The sequence below is a fragment of the Seriola lalandi genome, unplaced genomic scaffold, assembly GCF_002814215.2.
Source record: "Seriola lalandi dorsalis isolate HSWRI2012SDOR001 ecotype SW California unplaced genomic scaffold, Sedor1 jcf7180002054875, whole genome shotgun sequence".
In the NCBI taxonomy this organism is placed as follows: Eukaryota; Metazoa; Chordata; class Actinopteri; order Carangiformes; family Carangidae; genus Seriola; species Seriola lalandi.
Window position 1 is genome coordinate 661,199 of NW_019525428.1, and position 21,338 is coordinate 682,536.

The 21,338-nt window shown below is 41.5% G+C and overlaps 2 protein-coding genes across 4 annotated transcripts in view; one reads left to right on the forward strand and one right to left on the reverse strand.

Annotated features, from left to right (window-relative positions):
• snx19b (sorting nexin 19b) overlaps positions 1 to 12,912 on the reverse strand; it is a 42,447-nt gene extending 29,535 nt beyond the window's left edge. For all 3 annotated transcript variants that reach the window (XM_087179870.1, XM_023428443.2, XM_087179871.1), the window contains exons 1-11: positions 12,822 to 12,912; positions 11,545 to 11,827; positions 10,689 to 10,883; positions 9,042 to 10,262; positions 7,975 to 8,173; positions 7,690 to 7,790; positions 7,489 to 7,608; positions 7,266 to 7,390; positions 6,496 to 6,589; positions 6,259 to 6,409; positions 2,775 to 2,904 (exon numbers count right to left, since the gene is read on the reverse strand). In XM_087179870.1, the coding sequence (XP_087035996.1) occupies positions 2,775 to 2,904; positions 6,259 to 6,409; positions 6,496 to 6,589; positions 7,266 to 7,390; positions 7,489 to 7,608; positions 7,690 to 7,790; positions 7,975 to 8,173; positions 9,042 to 10,262; positions 10,689 to 10,883; positions 11,545 to 11,748 (2,540 nt within the window). In that variant the 5' untranslated portion in view covers positions 11,749 to 11,827; positions 12,822 to 12,912. The remainder of the gene's footprint in view (positions 1 to 2,774; positions 2,905 to 6,258; positions 6,410 to 6,495; positions 6,590 to 7,265; positions 7,391 to 7,488; positions 7,609 to 7,689; positions 7,791 to 7,974; positions 8,174 to 9,041; positions 10,263 to 10,688; positions 10,884 to 11,544; positions 11,828 to 12,821) is intronic.
• A 1,206-nt stretch (positions 12,913 to 14,118) lies between these two features.
• il4i1 (interleukin 4 induced 1) lies at positions 14,119 to 21,134 on the forward strand. The gene is made up of 8 exons (XM_023428424.2): positions 14,119 to 14,347; positions 15,323 to 15,428; positions 16,075 to 16,289; positions 16,570 to 16,682; positions 17,742 to 17,943; positions 18,046 to 18,114; positions 18,218 to 18,354; positions 19,534 to 21,134. Exons 2-8 carry the CDS (start codon positions 15,410 to 15,412, stop codon positions 20,297 to 20,299), a joined length of 1,521 nt encoding a protein of 506 aa, XP_023284192.1. The 5' UTR covers positions 14,119 to 14,347; positions 15,323 to 15,409; the 3' UTR covers positions 20,300 to 21,134.
• The last annotated feature ends 204 nt before the right edge of the window (positions 21,135 to 21,338 follow it).

The following is a 21,338-nucleotide window of genomic DNA, read 5'->3' on the forward strand; positions in this document are numbered from 1 at the left end:
CCCCCCCCCCCCCCCCCCCCCCCTCCTATATAGAAGTTTCCATCACTTCTTTGCAGCAGAAAATCTCCTCGAGAAGACGGAGTCACATCATTGTTAAAGGGGATTGTATTGTTGTTGCAGCATCAGTCAGGCAGAAAGACTGACATCAGCTTGTTGTTGTTGTCGTCCTTTCACTGCGTCAACAACTTCCTCAGTTGTAAAAATACAACCGAGCCAGGCACTAAAGTCTCTGCTGGAGCGGATCTGCAGACTTTATACTTGCACTAAGCAGCTCCTGGGAGCCAACAGTAACTCCCACTGAGAATATGTCAATGGAAAGTAAAACAATAATCACAAAGAGCCAGTGAAACCTCCGCCGTGGATTAATTAAACATGTCCAACGTGTGTATTGTCAAAAGTGGGAGTTTTCGTCTTGGTCACAAGTGAAGGAAAGATGGAGCTCGCCTGATGAGGCGTCGGTCCAACTCTCACCTGTGGTCATGAGCTTTAAATAGTAACCAAAGGAAACAGATGCTGGACGGACGTAAATGAATCTCCTCCTTCAGTAAAGGTTTCATTAAGCTTCAACCAAAGTTTCTTGACGGATGGTCAAACAGTCCCTCGCACCTTTTTCCAACTAAGAAAGTTGTCACAAGAAAAACCGTCTGAATGTAAACGCTCCGAATCAGGAACAGTGGCTGGAAATTCATATGGGAGACAACAGACTGAATGAATGCCTGATTAAAATTGTTGTATGAATATTGAAATATTTCCAGACAACTCTATTTTTCTTCTTTTTGAGAACAACCAAGTGCAAAATTCTTAAAAAGAGCATCAGATCTTCCCTCTCCAACTTTGAGCATGTCAGTTTGTGACGGATATAAACACGTTTCCTTGACACATGGCCAGATAAGAACTGAGCTTTCTATCATACTGACACTCCTGGAGCTCAAAGCAGAACCACGGCTCCGTCACACTGACAGGACTCAGGTAGTGGACGATGGTCCGGGCGTCTGATTCGGATGCCTCTACCTGGAGTCCTTCAGGACACGTCTAAGTGAAATGAAACTCCAGGACAAGACGCGAAAACACGGCGGCAGGATTTAACATCCCGTGTTCCCTGGGAAAACCTCTACATCCTCCAGAAAGCTGCGCTGCAAGCTGAGCTATTTCATCTAGACTGCTGCCACTGCAACACAGAGGAAAATGGCTGAATGAATTCAACTGAGATAATTCAGAGAAGATCTCGCACCACGACACATAATTCTTCCTCGCTACCAGCAGGACCTCAGGAGGTGGTCTCGGTGCAGACGGAGGTACAGGTGGGCGACAAATGGAACAGCTTTAAGGGGATTAAACGAAACTTTACAAGCACATGGCTGCACGCAGGATGAACCCTTGTCTGTTGTGACGACTGATACTGACCTAATACACTCCAATCAAACCGCAGGCCTGACATCGGACCAGTCGAGGCAGCAGCGCTGATAAAAAACGACACAGTATGGAATCACAAAAGGAGTTGGTTTCACAGCTGCCAGGCTCAACACCTAGACTCTCCTTCACAGTCTACTAACAGAACATATACCATGTGTTTCCCGCCCAGACATTCCTCACAGCTAAGAGCAGCATTGATGAAATGCAAATTCTTTTTTGCTCCGCTGGGGAAACAGTGTTGTCTTGTGCAAAAGGAAACTTACCGGACTGAGGGTCAGCAAACCGTCTACAGCAGCTTTAAACGTAATTTTAGTTTTTCAACGATACTATTACATGTTAATTTACTGGTGACTTCAGCTTTTTTCCCCGGTAACTGAAACATAAGCTGCCTGAACATGATGATTTTACCTGACAGCACCGAGGCGCAGAGCTGTGAGGTGTCTTACGTAATGATCAGCCCAAACGAGAGGACCGAGAAGTGAGAAGCTGCACTGTTTCTAAACCCATAGTTTTTGTACACTATGAATAAATGATATGCTTCACGTAGTCACCACAATCTGTACGTCTGTGGGTCGAGGATGTTTGGTCGACAGACTGATCTGAGGCAAGAGAAAAACTCCCCCGGGGCTCCCCCGACTCTCTCTCATGTTTTTTCCTGACTATCTCCACTTCCCCTGTCAAATAAAAGGCATGAAAGTGGCCAAAAAAAATAAATTTTAAAAAGACAAGAGGTCTGCAGACACGGTCTAATGCTGCAACGTTCAATAAAACAAACCTGAACCGCTCTGTCAGACTTGGCTCGGTTTCCATTATTTTAAGCTGCACTTATATCAGTTAGCCGCGCTGCGTGCTAACTACTGATACAAGCTAACCAGCTAGCATTAGCATACTAACATGCTCATATTTTGTCTTGCCGTGCTTATAAAGAAAAATAAAATAAAATCAGAGAAACATATTTTATCAGTGCAAAGATGCAAAACAACACAAAAGAAAACACAGTACTTTCTGCTTTTAAGGATTTTGTGTCTTAAAGTGTTGGAAAGAAAAGTAAATGGCGATCAGCTGTTTGCGTTACTTGAATCTGCCTTTTTATACTTGTCAAGATATTTTACTGTGGCCCTGAGAGTTAGTCACCAATCATTCTGATAAACTGGCTAAACCTTAGACTTAACTCTACACTATGTCTATTAAATTATATTGATTTTGTCAGCTTTAATCTTTTTTAGTCATTTAACTTTATTTCATTCAGATTTATCGTATGAATTTATGTAAATATATTTAAAATTTCTAACTCCCCCGGAAAAAAAACTCTGTTAGACTTTTTTTCTATTAGCACCTGTGAGGAAAACGTATCATGTCACCTGTTGATGAGGGTCCCAAACAGCAGCCTGATGGTCCTCTGAATGTTCTCAGTGCACAGCCAGCTCCACTGCTCCTTCATCAGCAGACACAGGATGTTCAGAGCCACCTCGGCCAGCGCCGTCTCAGACGCTGCGACCACGACACGCAAGACACACACACACACACACACACACACACACACACACACACACACACACACACACACAAGAAAAACATGATTCACTATGACACAACACCAATTAACTACTTAATTAATCGCAGGCAAATATGGATGGTTAGATAGACATGACATTCAAAATAAAGTGAGTAAATAAGTTGGTTTGTCATGTTGCAGAGAGACATGTATGAAGGAAAACAAACATTATTATCTGTTTTTAAAATAACACATTTCTTCTGTGTGAATCTGAGGAACATTCAATTCCAGTCGTCACATCAGCTCCTCATACATTGGTTAACACTGCCCTCATGTGGTTAGAAGCAGGTGTTGCTGGTTCTGCACGTGCAGTGTTTCTAAAGATCAGTCTTTTCCAGACAGAGACAGAGCAGATTTAATACGTATTAAAAAAGGGAAATAATGTAGATTGCATCAAAAATGAACAGACCAAATAAAAACCCCCGGGGAATCAAACACACGCCTCTCTGTCAGTTTAATGCTTCACCCACATTTGATATTTACTTCTTTCTTCCCCGTGAAAACTGGAACTCATGATAACATGACGACTGACAAATGAAGACAGAAATTTCCAGGGGTTTCCAGTCGTTTATTTATGTTGTCTATGCTGTACTGCACTTCTTCTTCTTAGATCATATGACTCAACCATGTCCAAGTTTCAGTTTTCCATTTTGAATTTTGGTGTCTGAATTTCACCAGCCAAGTCAATATGAGCAACTATAAGATCCTACAATTAAAAGTTTGAGCGATTTAGAGAAACTTTATGGAGATTTTAGTTTATTTTTGAAACTGAACGATTTAAAATTCAAACAACATAAATTTGGAAACTCATTGAAAAAGATTGAAATGTGTAAATTCAGAGTCAGTAGAGATTAGTTGCTTCAGAGTCAGTGTACTGTAAACACACTGTAAAAAAACAAGGCAGTCTGACGTCCACAGATCTGCTGTAAAAGCAGCACATTAGTCCCCAGTGAACTGTAACTTTGGTTGTGGAACATTTCAGGGACTTTTTAAAACTAGACACTTCAGTCACCCAGACTGTCTGGAACAAAACAAAAAAAAAATAAAATAAAAACAGGCCTTCAAAAAGACAATGACCAGATGCCTAAACAAGGACGAAATGCAATTTGGATCCAATTAAACCGGGAACGTCTTATTCCAATGTCAGAGCAAATGCAAAGATCGTTTCCATACGATGTTAATGAGGTCATACGTTTTTCCTACGGTGATTCCCTGTGATGGAGCGAGACGGAGCGATGACGCAACATGCTGGACGAGAGCGTCCGAGACGGTTACAGACAGCTGACAGTTAAAGGTCAGAGTTAATGCGAGGCGTTGGTCCCTTCATCAGGCTCACGACCAGTTTAAAAGTTTGTTTAAAGGATTAAAAACATTCAGAGTAAGACGAGGAAAAACATCTTGAAAGAACCCGAGCTCTGAGAATTTAAAATAAAAATGCCTTTAGTGATTCACTTCACAAAGAGATAAACGGTTCTGTTTTTGTTCGTCTCAGACCGACACGTTTCTCATTTTCCCGTCCAGCGCCCACGTTGTTTAAGAAGCAAACACCCATCTGAGCACCTGTCTGAAAATAATACATAGGTAGATAGATATTAATAATAAAATAATAATAAACTGTTGTCACTGTGCTGCAGTGTTTCCTAATCATCACACACATTAAAATTGTCCACCACAGTTTCATAATAAACATTAAAGACGTCTAATGTTGTGATTTATGCCGTGGCTTCTCTGTAGAGCATTGATTCACTGATTCACAATCGATACTGTGATTTTGAATATATTTTGATTAATTGTGCAGCTCTACTGATCAGTCACAATATGTGATCAACTCACCCCACGAACACAAACGTAACAATCCAGCGAGGAGCCCTAGTTTGAACATATTTCATCACTGTCAGATCTTTTTGCATAATGTTGATTTGTTTTTATGATTCTCACTTTGGATGATTCTTTTATCTGGTTTTACTTTGTAACTTTGTTAAGAAAAGTGCAATATAACTAAAGTATTACTATTATTATTATTAGCATCATTGGATGTTGCGCCCAAAACACTCCCATGATTAATTAAGAAACTAATTACAACCCTTTTGGAACATGTGTCTGCAGCACAAGTGACACGGACACGCCGCTTTAGTCCATGCCGCAGCCGAGAGCGTAAAACAGAGCCACTGCACATCTGGGGCCTAAAAGGTGCACGAAGCAGCAAACGCACATCACTACCACGCCACATTCAACCGCTCCGATAGGTCTGCTGTTATAAGTTAACCTCTTGTGGTCAGTGGCCACAGACTCCAAACACTCTCGCTGCCAAAACTGCAAAACCACAGACACTTACATCACACCAGTGACAAGGGCTGCAAGTTCAATCCTCCCTGTGCTCACTCACACTGTCATACTGTGCCACCGCCTCTCTCCTTCCGAGCACTCAGGTTATGCAACACTTAACCGTCAACATAATTGTTGTTTCCATCCCTGAACAGATGTGGCCGTTCACCAGAGCCGAGCAGATGCACGACGACCCGGTTTGAAACCTTTGTCTCTGGAACAAGGTGTCAGAGGAGGCTTTTTGGTTTGGAAAGAAAAATAAAATAAACAACAGGAGCTGTGAACTCCTGCGTTTTTGTCTCTTCAGCTTTTGTCTCTTCAGCTTTTGTCTCTTCGCTGATGATGAATGTGATACGTGACTGGAATATGGAACAAGCTGGTTTCGATCACAGGGTCCTGCTATAATTATGATGAAACAGTGAATGGAAAGTGGCGGAGTGAAGCAGACGGGAAAGCAGGAAGACACAACAGACGGGCGGTGAGTCAGTGGTCAGACACAAAGGAAAAGGACAACGGGGGGGGTGACTCAGACGAGGAGGCGTGATGATTGCACAGATAATGACAAGAGGCCGAGAAGTTAAAAGGATTAGACAGGTGATTTTTCTAAATTTGATTGCAATATGAAAGATACAGAAAACTGCTGGTTTTATCCTGTAAGTTGAAAATGTGGGACTGTTCACAAATCCCAGAACTGCTCCTCACACAGTGGATGCAGGAAACCACAGCAGTGCACAGGAGGCTGTGTGATAGAGGTTTCACGTCTTTATAGTTGTGCTTTGAATCAGTTTTCATATTATCACATTATCTATCTTGTTTAAGTACTTGATATTGTCTTCTTGCAGCTTTTCTTTCTTTGTATCTTCTCTCATCTTATCTTATCTTGGTCCTTTGAACTTTAAAATGACCTACACCAGCTTTGAGACATTTACCAACTGTGAATATATCACATGACGCCCGTCTCTTACCACGTTCCTGACTCTGCTTCCCTCTCATCCCGTCATCCAGACCGCCTCTGACCGCCGGACTGTCCTCCCTCTCTGGCTCCTCTCCAAGGGCCAGTTTCTCTTGTTCCGTGATAAAGGCTTGCAGTTCTGTCAGGGACTTTCTGTTAAACACCTTTGAGAGCACAAAGGAAGAGGAAGTTATAAAAAAAAATTTTTTTTTTTAATGTTTCATCACTGTGGATTAGAAAAGTTACTTACTGTGCTAGTTTGCTCACAGCTGAACAAAACCTGCGGTCTCACGTCGGAGCCGTTCATGGAGGGAATGTTTTTACTGGAGAACTTCAGACGAGACCTGGGAGTTTACAAACAAATGTATTTTCAAACACATGCACAAAAAATTAAATAAAGATAAAATATATTTCCCATAATCTTAGTTGCTCTCTGCCAGATTGGATGTTGCCATGATCCCTCACAGGCTTCCCACTCGCAAAGAAACTGACAATATATTTTTTTAAATAAAAAAAAACAATGGCAAAAGTGACAGCATTGTTACTGGAGGTTAAAACCAGGGTATTTCCAGCAGCTGCCATCAGTAAAAACTACTCTTCATAAGGAGGAACTGTGAGTTCATCTGTTTGTGTGGTGAAATAAATCCCTGAGTGTTGAGAAGCAGAATTCTCAAGAATTGTGGTCATTTCTATATGTTAAGACAATGTTTTTCACGTCACTGTCATCAATTTATCCATGTTCTGCCTCCCTAAGGGGTTTACCAGAGTTGATTCAAAAAGTTCTACATGACTACATGTACAGCACTTCATGTGTCAGCTCCTTATACATTTATATATATATATATATATGCTGCTCCCCTCTTGCACTTTGTACTCTTCTTTTGAAAGCTGCTGTATAAATAGAGTTTTATTATTATCATTATTTATCGAATAGGGTAAGACATCTGTAAAAAGCTGGCGAATGTGTTTGTGTTTCTGTCACATGTGGATAAAGGTCGGTCTGGGTGTGTGGAGTCGTACTTGCTCTTCTTGTCACCACTTATTTTCCCTCCGTCCACCTCTGCCTCATTGTCCTCCGTGGGGCTTTGAGGTTCTGAGCGAGGAAACGCCGTCTTCAGCGTGTCCACGATGGCGTTCATCAAATTCTACGCACGCAAACACAAGACAGCAAAAATGGTTACTATGCACACAGAACGTGTTAATCATGAAGTCCAGTGTAACAATGAAATATCTGGGATCAAACCTTGTCTATTCGCGACACGATGAAAGGTTTCTTGACGAAGGCGATCCTGGCGTCCGTGTTGAGAGCCAGAAACTCCTGCATCTCTTCACTGTTGGCTATTTCAGGGATGGCACAGAGTTGCTGAAAAAGAGGACAGAAAACATCGTGTTAAATGTTTCTGCAAATATTAAAATGAATGTGATAAAATAAGAATCCGTCAACCTTTAGAAAAGTTTCCAGAAGTCCCTTCCGGGCCTCGATCTTGTCACTGTCCATGTTTCCAAACGGCATGTCTGGAAATACTTTCTTTGGACCTTTCACACCTGAGACACAGAAAGATGATGATAAAAGCTTGGATGTTGGCTCGGTGTATCTTCTAAGATATGTCCAAGTATTAAACCACAAACCCAGATAATGCATGATCCCTCCAAACCAGACTAAAGAGGAGGATTTAAAATTTTCCTTTCATTCAGAAAATACTCTGTGCTCTTCGCTCACGTCTCCCACCTTTGATGAGTTTCCTCAGTTCTGTTTTTTCTTCCAGTCGTGTTTGCAGGTTGAGGAACTCGCTGTATCGCCTGTTGACCATGTGATACGCCACCGGCTGAATGCGAGATGGATTCTCGCAGCTCGTCTGTAACACCTCGGCGTCCTCGGAGCCCGGCTGGATGCCTCCTGGGTTCTCACAACCCATCGCCGTCTCATACTGAAAACCAACACAAACATCTGTAAAGTTCCACCATTATTTTGTTGATTCACGTCATAATTTATATCATGAGTTTGTAAAATGTCTGACGCTGATTTGTGTATTTAAGTTACGTCCAGTTAATATACAGTACACTTGTTCAATACATTTAAGTTTTACTCTTTTCATGTCAAACAACGACGGTTTTATTCTCAAAACATCGACAATAATGATTAAAAATGATTAAACAGTTTTGTGTTTTGTCAAAATTACAAATAAATTCTGATATGAATAATTTTTTCCTACTTAATTTCTAATTAATGTTATGATTACATAATAAAAGGTTTTATATCAAAGCTCAAAATCAAAAATTTGAAAATGAAAATTAATTTGATTTAGCAATTTTCTGTTTCTTTGAGCTGAATTTTAGTGACTGCAGTAAAGTTTGATCTAAGAACACAAAGGTTAAAGATCAACAGTGAACACAAACTTCTTAGTCTTAGTCATTCATTTTTATTCAATCTAGAAAGTAATCTATTATAACCGTAGCTAGGTTATTCAGCGTTTTACTCCTATAGAGGCGCAGAGCTTCCTCTCTTCTGATTGGCTCACCGACCTGTTGTTACTACAGCTCCAGAGAGAAGCCAGGAGATGGAGATTGAGATGGTTTTTGGTTCTTTAAAACCAAAAATATATCTTCTTATGGATCAACACTTCAAATAAAACACAGAAAAAATATGGACATTTAACAATTCTTCATTTGTGTTGTTTATCTTTAATCCCTACATCGGTCTCTAGTGCAACTACAACGAACCGTGGAACAACCGGACTGCACAGATAATAACGCTGAAGTCCGGGATCACACACGAACATGATGTCATTTCCTTACTTTGATGGTGTACAGAGTGTAGGGGTGCGAGCCGGTGCCTCTGTGTTCCTTTGCGGTGATGGTGCCGGTGATGCGGAGGTTCTGGATGATGACTGGTCCGTCGGGGCTGCTGAGGGGCTCAAAACTGAATGAGGGCATGGGGGACGAGCCCTGCAGTGGACTGACTACAGTCGACTCGTTGGTGTTCCCCAACCCAGTCTGATCTACACCCAGAAGGAGCTCTCTGGCCGGGTTTACAGAAGGGGAAGTGCCCTCCCTCTCCAGGTCCTGCAGGTTGCCGATACTGGGAGTCCCCTCTGCCGTCCTGACTGATGAGGGGCCGTAGCCGTTAGGATGGTCAGAATTCCCCCGGACATCCACTGGACAGGGACAAACATCCTCCAAGTCCACGCCGTTGCTGTTTTCCACAGACGTGGCACATTCTTTCCGTCTGTCGTACAGACCGTCCTCTTGGCCGATCATGACCAGGGAGTCAGTGGAGCTCTGTTTATAGTCAGCCAGAGGAGAATCCAGGTCAGAGTCGTTTTCCTGGTAAAAAGGGTTTGACTTGCCTCCTCTCATGTAATGCTCTAGAAAGGGTCGAGTAGTTTCTTCTTCTTCCGGGTTGTTCTGCGGACAGTCCACCTCCTCAGAGTCAAACACGTCATAGGCAGCCAGCTCAGCCGTCTCTGTCTCGTGGACACTTTCGGTCTCTGGTCCCGCTGGAGGAGCTTCAGTGCACCTTTGAGGAACCAGCGCCGTCTCTTGAAGTGGAGCGAGCTCTGAATCAGCAGCAGGTGGTGGTGGTAGTGGTGGTGGGGATGAAGCCAGTGGCTCTGTTGTGATTGGTTCCTGGGGTTTGCTGGACCTGCCGAATATTTCAATCATAAGGATGTTTAACCAGTCGGGGTCGGACAGTTTTGCGATGAGAGGGAGGATGACGTTGCAGGTGATGAGCTCTCCGACAACGAACCGCCCCGTGCGGGTCTCCAAGTGCGGCGATGGCACCAAAACATGCAGCAACAAATCCACAACAGCTCTGGTGTAGTTGAGCTCCATTGAGTCGCTGGTCACGGCAAGGTGAGGTGTGGTGACACTGGAATACGCCTCCCACAAGCGCCGCTCGCTCTCACCGCCCCACCTTGTCCTCACGGGCGCCTGCTGCTCGGTGACCAGCTCCTTGGCTCTGATGTAGTCCTGCAGGTGGCAGCCAAACAGATCCAGGATCCTCTGCGTCAGCTCCTGCAAGAGATCAGAAAAGTTACACACGTCCCATTTTTAAAATTTAAATGTGAATTTAAACCTCATGAGTAAATCTGGCAACAGTTTCCTTCAACACTGTTTGTGCCAATAAGGATGCAAATTTTTTAATGTGTATGTATAAACTATGAAGAATCAAAACTACCCCTGCTCCTTGCACTTAGACTAACAACAGTAAGTAACATACAGACTATTGAAATACCAGGATTCTCCAATCAGTCTAGTTGCGTTGGCGGGGTTTCTCTTAGACGCTCACCCAAATCAAGAGACCTGTTTTTCTTGTTTACTTGAATTTTAAGAGTTCAGGTCACAGAAGAACGCTCGCCATAACCTGGTTTCACTAAGGTCAAACAAACACACTGCAGCGCTGCAACAGCTCCCCACGCTGAGGTCTTTAAATCACAGTACCTTCCTGTCGACGTGTCTCGCACGCAGCTTCAGCTCCATGGCCATAGAGATCATGGCCTCTTGAACCTCGGTTTCAAAACCACTCTCAGAGGACACCGTGGAGTACCAGGAGGTGACAAAGTCCCTGATGATTTTCCGCACTGTGTTGCGGATCTCCTGGTCCAAGTGATGCTCATCCTCCACAGAGGGTGGAACCTGAAATTCAGCAATGGCAAAATGAGGGTGAATGAAGTGATACTGGTACTAGGTAAGATTATCTTAGTCCAGTGAACCTGTCGGAAAAATCCCTATTTTCTTATTCATTCTTATTTCTTACTTATTTTATTCTTCCCTTCTTCACCTACCTCACTTCCTTTCCTTTCCTAATCACTGATTGAATCTTGTTTTCACAATTACCACACCTCATCTACCTGATTAAGTTCACCTTGGCACTACAAGGTTATTTAAGGATTTCACTTTTTCACCTCTTACTTTTTAGTTCTTATATTTGTCCATGTTAGTCTCTGAAAACTTTTCTTTAAGGAGGTATATTTGAGATTTATTTATTTATTATTTATTTATATATTTTGTCTTAGTTTAATCTTGAATCTTTAATTGTTTCATTTCAGAAGCAGCAGCCCATGCGTGTTTTCCACATCATGTTTAAAATACAATTATTCGAGAATAAATCTTTTATCATAGGATTGATGTTTCATGGCCTTTTTTCCTCTCCATGCATCCTGAACCAAGGCCCATGATGATGGTTCACTTTTTCTGAACCTCCTCACAAAACCTAATGAAACCTTTATGATTATATCAACAAATGTAAAGTGAAACTAACACCGTAACTGTACACCAGGGTGAACCCTACATTTACCTGCTCCAGTGTGATAAACCTCTCCAGGTGAACCACATTGTTGGACTCCAGGACGGCCTGCGAGCCGAGCCAGCCGCCCAGCACCACCAGCAGGCTGGTGAACACGCACAGCAGCCAGATGTTGACCAGCAGGTGGAACAGCACCAGCCATGCTAACACCACACCAAAGCCCAACAAGCTCCTCTGTCCCAGCACCTCAGTCATGGCACTGTAGGGGTTAACGTCTGGACTGACACCCTCAGGAACAGATGTGGAGATCACATGTGCCAGAGCAACATCACAACTTGAAAAACAAAACAAATGGAGAATTCAGTAATAGAGTAAGGTCCTGACCTTACCCTGGAAAGTGCCTGAGATAATGTAAATTATGATTTGAACAGATGATTTGAATAGCCACAAAAACCCAACCATTACTCATGCATTATATGTGCCTGTATAGTTTAACCTTTTTTATTATTATTTATTCGGGAATATGAGACAGAAATACAACAGTCACTAAATATAAAATATATTAAAATCAGATTTGTATACACAACTGGCGTTATGGTGTTATTACTGTTTAATTTGACCAAACAGCAAACCAACAGATGTTAATCCTGTAAACAGCTGTATGATCATCATTAACCAGGGGGCTGAAATGGAGCAGGAAGATTACAGAAGGGATGTGCAGATCCTTTTCATTGATTAACAGTCGTGCATGATCAAATCTGCAAACATATTCATGCTAGCCGCTAACGTTGCATGACATGTTACGCCCGACAAACATGTTTTTTTATTTATAGCTTACTGATTCCGTTACATGCAACATGTGAGCCAGTGGCATACAGGTTATTCGACGTGGAGCAACATAACATCTACGTGACGATTATGTTGACGATATAAGACTCCCTCCGTCTCCATCCTCCACGGCTTATTAGCAGTGGGAGAGAGACTAGATATAAAGAGCAAAAAGGGGGATACAAGCCGAGATATTAGAGACAAATGTGTTTCTTAGTGTATTAAATATATTCCGAAATGAAGATAATATTGTGTTTATTTGTCCGAGCTCTGCGATAGTGTCCTTCGTGTTGCAATCATTTGCCAAAACTCAAACCAACCTTAAATTGCAATTTTTTTTTTGGCTAAAGGTTCGTAGCATTAAGCTAGCACCCAAAGCTTTCCGTAGCACTAGCTAGCTTTAACTTTACTCTAAACGCTGTACAGTCTAGCATATACAGTGCTGTCCTGAGTAGATAAATGCCTCCAAACTATTTAAATAAAAGAAAAAAATAATTAACCTGTACGAGCTGTCATGGCACGCAATGGGAGGTCTCGTGAGCGTCTTGATGACCGCTTTCGCCTAGTTTGTTTACTTCCTGTATCGTGACGTAGGCTCAAAAGAGAGAACCCCCTCCTCGTGGCTCCAACGCGCCGCGAACGAGGTTGTCAGGAATTAAGAATGCAAAATGAAAACTGAAGATTCCTATTATATGTGGAACTGTAATATTGAATTGTTCAATAAAGTTTGAAAAAAAAAAAAAAAAACGAGGTTGTCAGGAAAAGTAAAAAGTAGTACCTGAAATCATCACCTCGCATCACTTTGAATATATGAAGTTAAAACACGGATTGTTTTGTTGGCATTCAACGACTACAGCTCCCATGAGGCTTCGGCAGCAGCTAAGATTCATGGGATATGTATGTTTCAGAGCGTAATGCTCATGGTCACCTGATTTGTTTCTCCAGAAATGTAATTTACCAGTTATCCGTTATACAAAAACACTACTCAATTTAATTCTTTGCTAAGGAGGAGTTAGCGAATACAATGTTTTACACCCCCCCCCCATGAAATATGGTTAACTGGTGATTTAAAAAAAAATTGTATTAGAAGTTAGTGACACAGTAAGAAAAGTTTAATTTAGCATTAGCACTGTATATACACAAAGACGTGAAGTGTTGGGGGGGGGGGGGGGGGGGGTTGCTCTGCACGTATGCAAATGTAATAGATTTACATTGAATTTCCATATATGAAATACATATGAAGTAAAAACATATACATGTATATATGTTAAAAAATATATAAAACCAATTATAAGTTGGAACAATTTCATATATTGTCATGTAATATTTTAGTTTTTTCTTGCTAATACTTTTGCAAACAAATTTTCTCTATATAGATAGATAGATAGATACTTTATTTATCCCCAGGGTAAATTAATGTATATATGTATATGCATATACATCCATCCATCCATTTTCTACCGCTTATCCTCTAGTAGGGTTGCGGGGGGCTGGAGCCTAACAGATGTGAAAAAATTGAGGGGGTCTAAATGTCCTGTATACGCTCACTTTACAGATTGTTGGGCAACTTGTCGACAATGCCAAAGCTTTCTGCACTTTTTTTGTCTCCTTTTTTTTCACTCTCTCCTTTCCCAGCTCACCCCCCCTAAACTTTGTTCCACGCCTACGTTCAGGAGACCCGTTGGACTGACTGCAGCTAAAACCCCTGTCTGACTTCCCAGCTGTAGCTTACACATTATACATTAACATGGCTGATTTAACTCAGCTCATTAGTTCAGTGACCCCAGTGTTTTCTCATACACTGACAAAAACCTTAAATAAAACCTGCACCTTGACCTCCAACAACGCCGTGTTAAGCCATATACCATCTCTATATTACTGTATATGTAACCTGTCATGCAGAATCTCACCTGAGCTACATAAGGCATGTCAGGTAAATGTGTTTGCTGAATCAACAACCAGACAGTTCCAGACAGGAGAGCAGTGGGGACACAGGCACTTGATGCCCCTTCAGGTTTTTTGACAGGTATGTCTTTATTTCATCTTTTTCTTTTCCTGTTTGTTTTTATCAGTTTATTTTTCCTTCTATCGTCGTCATCACTTCCAGTTTCCAAAGAAGTAATTTCCCAGCATTTAGCTTTGGTTAAGATCAACCACAGCTGCTAATGTTGTAGGGAAAATGAAACTTGGGTGTTTTTGTTTTTTTTGTCCTCCTACTTTTGGTTTCAATTACTTCCTATAAAATCTGTCTCTGTGCTATTATCTGTTGGACACAGAAGGAAATGGGTGAGTAGGACTGTTATGTATTTTAGCAATACAGATACTATAAAAATGTAAAAACTAAAAGATATTTGGAATGTACTGTGTTTTTGTGAAGTATCTAATGCAGCTTTAGGTCTGAATTAGTCTCTTTTTTTTTTGATACCACTGAATGAGCACTTTCAGGTCAGATATTGAAATGAATGAAGATGGAGGAAATGAGGTATGCAGATGACTAGTATAACCTCACTAATCTGATTTGTTCAGTGTGGTTGACTCTCGAGCCGGTGTGGGAAAATATTTCCAGCAGACGTGTGGAGCCACACAGTCCCTCATTAAAATTACGTTGTGTGCAATTTCACACATACCACGCTTCCAGGTTTTCCAGGTTGCTTTCGTAGTGGGGGAGAGAGACACGGCGTTAAAAGTTTAGCTTTATCAAGGAACTTGGTCATTTCTCCTCAGTCATGCATAGGCTTATGATGACTTATGAGACATTACCTCTGTTAAAGGTGAGTGGAATGCAGCCTGAGAGATATTCATTTGGATATTTCATTTCTCATCTTATGCATGTGCATTGATTCACTGCTTGTTTTTACCAAACTTAATGTATTTATTCTGTTTGTTTGTTTTTTAGTCAAAGACGACTTATTTAGTCCAGTGGAGTATTAAACTCGTATTTGTTCATGATAACACCATCCTGAGCCTCTCTTACTAAACTCATATCAAACTTGTTTGGTAGGTTTCCTTTTCCTCCCATAGTGTCAGTTTCAGCAGCAGAAGGAAGAAGTCCAGACCCTGGAGTTTCATCCTCAAGACGATCCCTCACATGGCGCTCTGTAAATTCTGTGAGTGTTAAATTGCTCAGACATATTATTTTCATTTAATAGTAAAAAAGACTGATGCAGCTGTTGTGATTGTATTATGAAATTTATCTTTCAAGTGCAAGTGAATAACATCTGCTTTGTGTCAGGGGGAACTAATTGTGCAATATAGGTGAATTATAGTAAAAATACAGCAGAAAGTGTTTATGTTATTGGCAGAGGTGGACAAAGGTACCAGAGTGCTTGCTTTAAAAGAAAAAATTCAGTATTCAAAAGTTCATTTCTTAATGTCAACCCATTGTTGTATTGTTCCACATTTACAGAACCTAATGACTCTGAAACAGCCCACATCATCTTATCTGACTTTAACATTGTTAGGACACTGACAGGTTCAAACTCAGACTCTCAAACAAGCAGAAACAACAACATCTTTCCCCAGTGATGAACTCATCGTCTGGGGTTTCACAATTTCAAAATGATATAAAAAGAATTCCTCTGACTAAAAGCTTAGAATGTGATGTCCTTTGTTTAAAGCAGCAAAGAAAGGAAACCAGAAGTTGGTGGTTGTTTAACGATCGCTCAGGGAGTTTTAGCTGTTAAGATTAGAAAATATCTGACTCATGACACTGAGACTTCATCCCATTCAACTGAGATGTTCTGCCTCTGTCAGTTCCTCTGGTTCTGGTGGGGGTTGTGGTGTTTGCTGTGAGTGGGATCATTGGAGACCCTCTGTACGAATGCCTCCAAGACACAGACTACGGCGAGCTTCTCAGCATTGTGGATAAAGGCCTTCCTACCGCCAAGACACCTCGTCACGTGGCGATCATCGGTGGGGGCATCGCCGGACTGACCGCCGCAAAGTTTTTGGAAGATGCTGGCCATAAGGTAAATGAATTTACAGCCAGGAGATAATGAGCTGTTCTGTGAGTCGGCCTCGGGTCGATCAGACGACAGGGGGACAGGTGACGTCTCTGACACTGCAGGTGGTGTGTGTAAAGTTTTTAAATCTGACAAGGCAAAGTTTTGAAATGCTGTTGCGCTCAACTATCTGCTGTGTATGATGATATTGATTATCAGAACTTGTACTACAGGACAGCTGCTCTGATGTCAGTGAGCAGAGTGTATCTAACATGATGATTATGTTTGTGTCTCCGTGGACAACAAGGTGACCATAATAGAGGCGAGCAACCGTATTGGAGGACGTGTGGAGACGTTCAGGAACAGAAGAGAGGGCTGGTACGCAGAAGTCGGCGCCATGAGGATCCCCAGCTTTCATAAGTGAGTCTTTAGGCTGGGCCATAATGTGACAGTAACTGGTTCTTTGTTTCATCAGTGTTTGGAAGACGTAAAGCTGATGCCACTGAGTTTGAATTCAGTTTAATGAAGTACCACATTTAAAGGTCCCATACAGTGTAAAGGTCTCTGTCCATGTGTAGTGTGATTATTGATCAGGTCTAGCTTCTATATTAATACTGTGAAAGTATCAAAGCCTCAGTCCACAGAGAAATGCACACAGCCTGTATTCAGAAACTGAGCCTTAAAACCAGCCGTCAGGACTTCTGGAACTTTGTGATGTCACAACAAAGCAGTCACCACTTTCAGTCACGCTACTTCCAGTTATCATAATCAATGTTTTTTATTTACCAGTAATAGATAGATGTCTAAGATAAAGTCACAAACCCACAACCACTGAGAATTTTAGCACCTTATTGTTTTCATTTATGGCCACCACCTGCTGTTTTTGTTTCAGTCTATTATCAGCTTTGTTTTCAGCCAGGTAAAACCCCTCTGCACTTCTTTCCCAGCACCAGACAGCAGACAGAAAAAGTTAGCATATTGTAGCATGTTGGGGATAAGTGGGTGGGATTTCCCAGCATGCTCTGAGTTGATGTGTGTATATGGACATAAAATTAGTAGATCGTTTTATGATTTTTATAAGCTAATAAATACGACCCCCAGTGGTTGTACACTGGAAGTAACACAGGGATCTGTAAGTCAGTAACCATCTCTCATCTTTGACTTATTCCAAAATGAATCTTATACTTGCTGTAAAGTAGAACTCCTCCTATCCAGCTGCTAAACAGCCAGATATTTCCCTCAGGAATTGGTAGAGACCTAAAACAGAGCTAAAAGAGGGGGAATATTGGATTTACATTTGTGAAGTGGCCAGAAACAGGACACATGAGCCATATCAACCTTTATAAGATCATAATATGTCAATGTTATGTTTACAGCTTGTTCTACTGCCCCAAAGTAAAAGTCAACTCCTGCAGCGTAAACTAAAGGAGAGTGTCACATATTTCTATAAGATATTAATATGCAGAATATATTCCACAGGATTCTGCTTTCCTTTGCCTCTAAATTAAAAATTTCCCTAAACCACTTCATCCAAGACGACTTCAACACCTTCTATTTGGTAAACGGAGTGCTACAGAAAACCTATGCTGTTGAAAACAACCCCGATGTGCTCAACTACACCGTGACTGACAGAGAGAGGGGGATGTCAGCGGCTCAGCTCTTCAGTCAGGCGCTGTGGAAGGTTTGTATTCATTACACACATTATTATTTTCCTACACATTCGTATTGTTTTATTGCACAAGGATAGAGACATGGTCTTGTAAGTACAGCGATCTGTGCGCAGGTGAGGGATGACCTCAAGATCATCGGCTGCAGTGCCATGCTGGATAAATACGACTCCTACACGGTGAAGGTAGCGATTCACTTATTAACTGATGTCACACAGGCCGTAGTTTGAATTTGATTGAAAAGTTTTCGCTATATGAATGTAACATCTTGCATTTGGTCGCTGACAGGAATATCTGGTGAAGGAGGGCAACCTGAGTCGTGGCGCCTTGAGGATGATCGGGGACCTCCTGAATGAAAACAGCCTCTTCTACACGTCACTGATAGAGATGCTGTACATACAGTCAGACATCAACGACAACACTGAGTAAGAAATGTTCAGTTTTATTATCTAAGAGTCTGAGTTTGGCTTAGCAGTGGTTGTCAGAGATAGAGCGTCTCTGGAGGTAGAAATAATTCAAATTCAATTTTTTGTTTTGTTTTGTTGCTTAAAACCCTTCTCAACAATATCAACATACATATCACGCATTGATTTTATATATATAAGATGAAGTGCTTCTGTTTATAGCCTGTTTATTTAAGTTTTTGAGGTAGTTCACTTGAGTATTTCAACCTTATACTTCACTACAGTGCATTGTATATTTACTCCACTACTTTGGTTTGACAGTTGCAGTTCCTAGTTACTTTAACTTCCATAAAAATCATGTGATTTAACTTAACAAATTATGTTGCAATATTACTAATTAAATTAGCCAACGATATGAGCAACTACAACATTGAAATGTTGCTTTAAAGGAGCTCTTTGTAAGTTTTGTTATTGCTACATAGCTAACGTTAGCATCAACAGCTGTTTTCTTGTTTTTGCTTCTATTTCTGTCACTTCTTTTCTTGTACTGAAGTTAGCGTGCTAACTAGCTACCCCCGTCCGACTGTCTCGTCACTTTCTGATATTGTGTCACTGTAGCGTTGAAATCAAGGGTGTAGTATAACCTCTTGTCTTGTAAACACAACAATGACTGAAGCTCTTGCCAAGACTAGTAAGTAAACAGCTGTCAATGCTAACGTTGGCTATGTAGCAACAGCAAAACTTAGCTCCTTTAAACATGCATTCCCTTTTCATACTTAAACCTGCTATAATAGAGGTTAATATATCAAATTACCATGTGAAAACAATATGACAATGAGGGGTCGCGCATAGTGAAGAGTCAGGTGATGATTCTCTGTGGGTTCATCATTATGAGCGACACCTTTATCTGTCAAGTGATCCATTGTTAACATAAAAATGAATGATGCTCTGTGATTAAGAGGTTTTTATTAGCTGACTGACTGACTAACTGACTGGAGTTTCCCCCATTGGGGAGTTTCCCTATTGGGGGAAACTCAGCCGTTTACAGCCTGCGGTATTGCTAATATAGCACATTTGAAGCAAACCAAACTGAGGCCACCTGTCAAGGAGGTCTCAGATTGGTTCGCTAAGACCACCACTCAATGTGTGCTTCAAGCCCACGTAGGAACTTACCTTTTGAACTAGTCTTGTTTTTTCCAGGTACTTTGAAGTGACAGACGGCTTTGACCACCTCCCCAGGGCTTTCTACCAGGTGCTAAACGCCACCATCCTTCTCAACTCCAAGGTGAAGCTGATCAACCAAACAGGCAGCAACAACGTAACTGTAACATACCAGGACTGGCGCAATTCAGGCGCCCTGACTAACCTAACGGTGGACTACGCACTGGTTACAGCCACGGCCAAAGCCACCCTCTTCATCAACTTCCAGCCCCCTCTCTCCGGGAACAAGATGGAAGCGCTGCGCTCGGTTCATTACGCCAGCTCCACCAAGGTGGTGCTCAGCTTCAAGGAGCGCTTCTGGGAGAAAGAGGGCATCAGAGGAGGGAAGAGCATCACTGACCGCCCATCTCGCTTCATCTACTACCCCAGCCACAGCTTCCCTGGTACGGCCGCAGGGGCCCTCCTGGCGTCTTACACCTGCTCTGACGACTCCACCCTCTTCCAAGGGATGAGCGAGGAGGAGCTGATGGCTGTGGTCCTGGAGGACTTGATCCAGATCCACGGAGAGGAGATAAGGGATCTGTGTACAGGGGGGATGGTGAAGAAGTGGGGTTTGGATCCCTACAGTCTGGGAGCCTTCGCCTTGTTCACGCCATACCAGGGACACTACGCCCAAGAGCTGTTCCAGAGGGAGGGGCTGGTCTACTTTGCAGGGGAACACACAGCCACGCCTCATGGGTGGATTGAAACTGCCATGAAGTCTGCACTGAGGGCAGCTAAAAATATTAACAGCCTGACACTGTAGTCCTGTAAAACATTATCATTTTTAAATATGTTCCAACATGTTCAGTCTTATAGGATTTGTCTGACACATTGTTTAGCTGTATATCTGGTGTCCAGTCTGTCAGTGTCAACCCACTTATGTCATATTTATTGATCCAGGTATTTAGGTATGTCTATTGGCAGCTCCCAACTGACATTTTGATCAGATAAGCATTAATGCAAATGTAATTATTAGCCCCATGCAGGGTTTTACTTTGATATTTTAGAGGATATTCATTGATTTTCTGCCAGAATAAAACAACAATTAGAGCTGTGAGTAACAAACACTAATTTCAGATCATTCTCAGTGAAACAATCTTCTCTGTTTTTGGTTTGTAATAGTGACAAAAGAATAACATAATTTTCCAGAACCTAAGGTGATGTATAAAAATTTCTGTTCACAACCTCAAAATATTCAGTTTACTATCATTTAAAACAAAGAAAGGTAGTAAATCTTTGCATTTGAGAAGCTGGAACCAGCAAATGTTTGTTCATTTTTTACTGCAAAGTGACTAATAAGTTATCAAAATAGTTGCTGATTAATTTTATGTTAATCAACCAATCGATTAATTGTCTCATCAGTTCAGATCTACACCAAATACATCAGCAGCATCACAAAATACTGGCTTTTGTTTGGATTGACCAAGATGAAATGAGTTACATCGAGGTTTATTCTGTCTGTTCCAACATTTCATGTCTTTCATTTTTGTCTGTTTTTATTTAGTGTCAGCTGCTTTATATTTCACTCACTTAAAATTTACTTTACGATTCAACAAGAAAATAAAATGTTTGAATAAAAAACTTTCTTTAAAATGTGAGCTGTTTGGGAGTAAAACGTCTTCCATTACAAAAGAAAAACAATGGAAATAGCCACTTAAAAAAACAAATATATTTTCAAGTGATGGAACCTGAATCTGTCAGACACACATCAGGCAAATGGGTGTCTAGATAAGTGTGTCCGAGCCAGGCTCATCACTTTGTGGTGTCGCCTGGAAACACTTCCGTTGTGTTATCAAATTGAT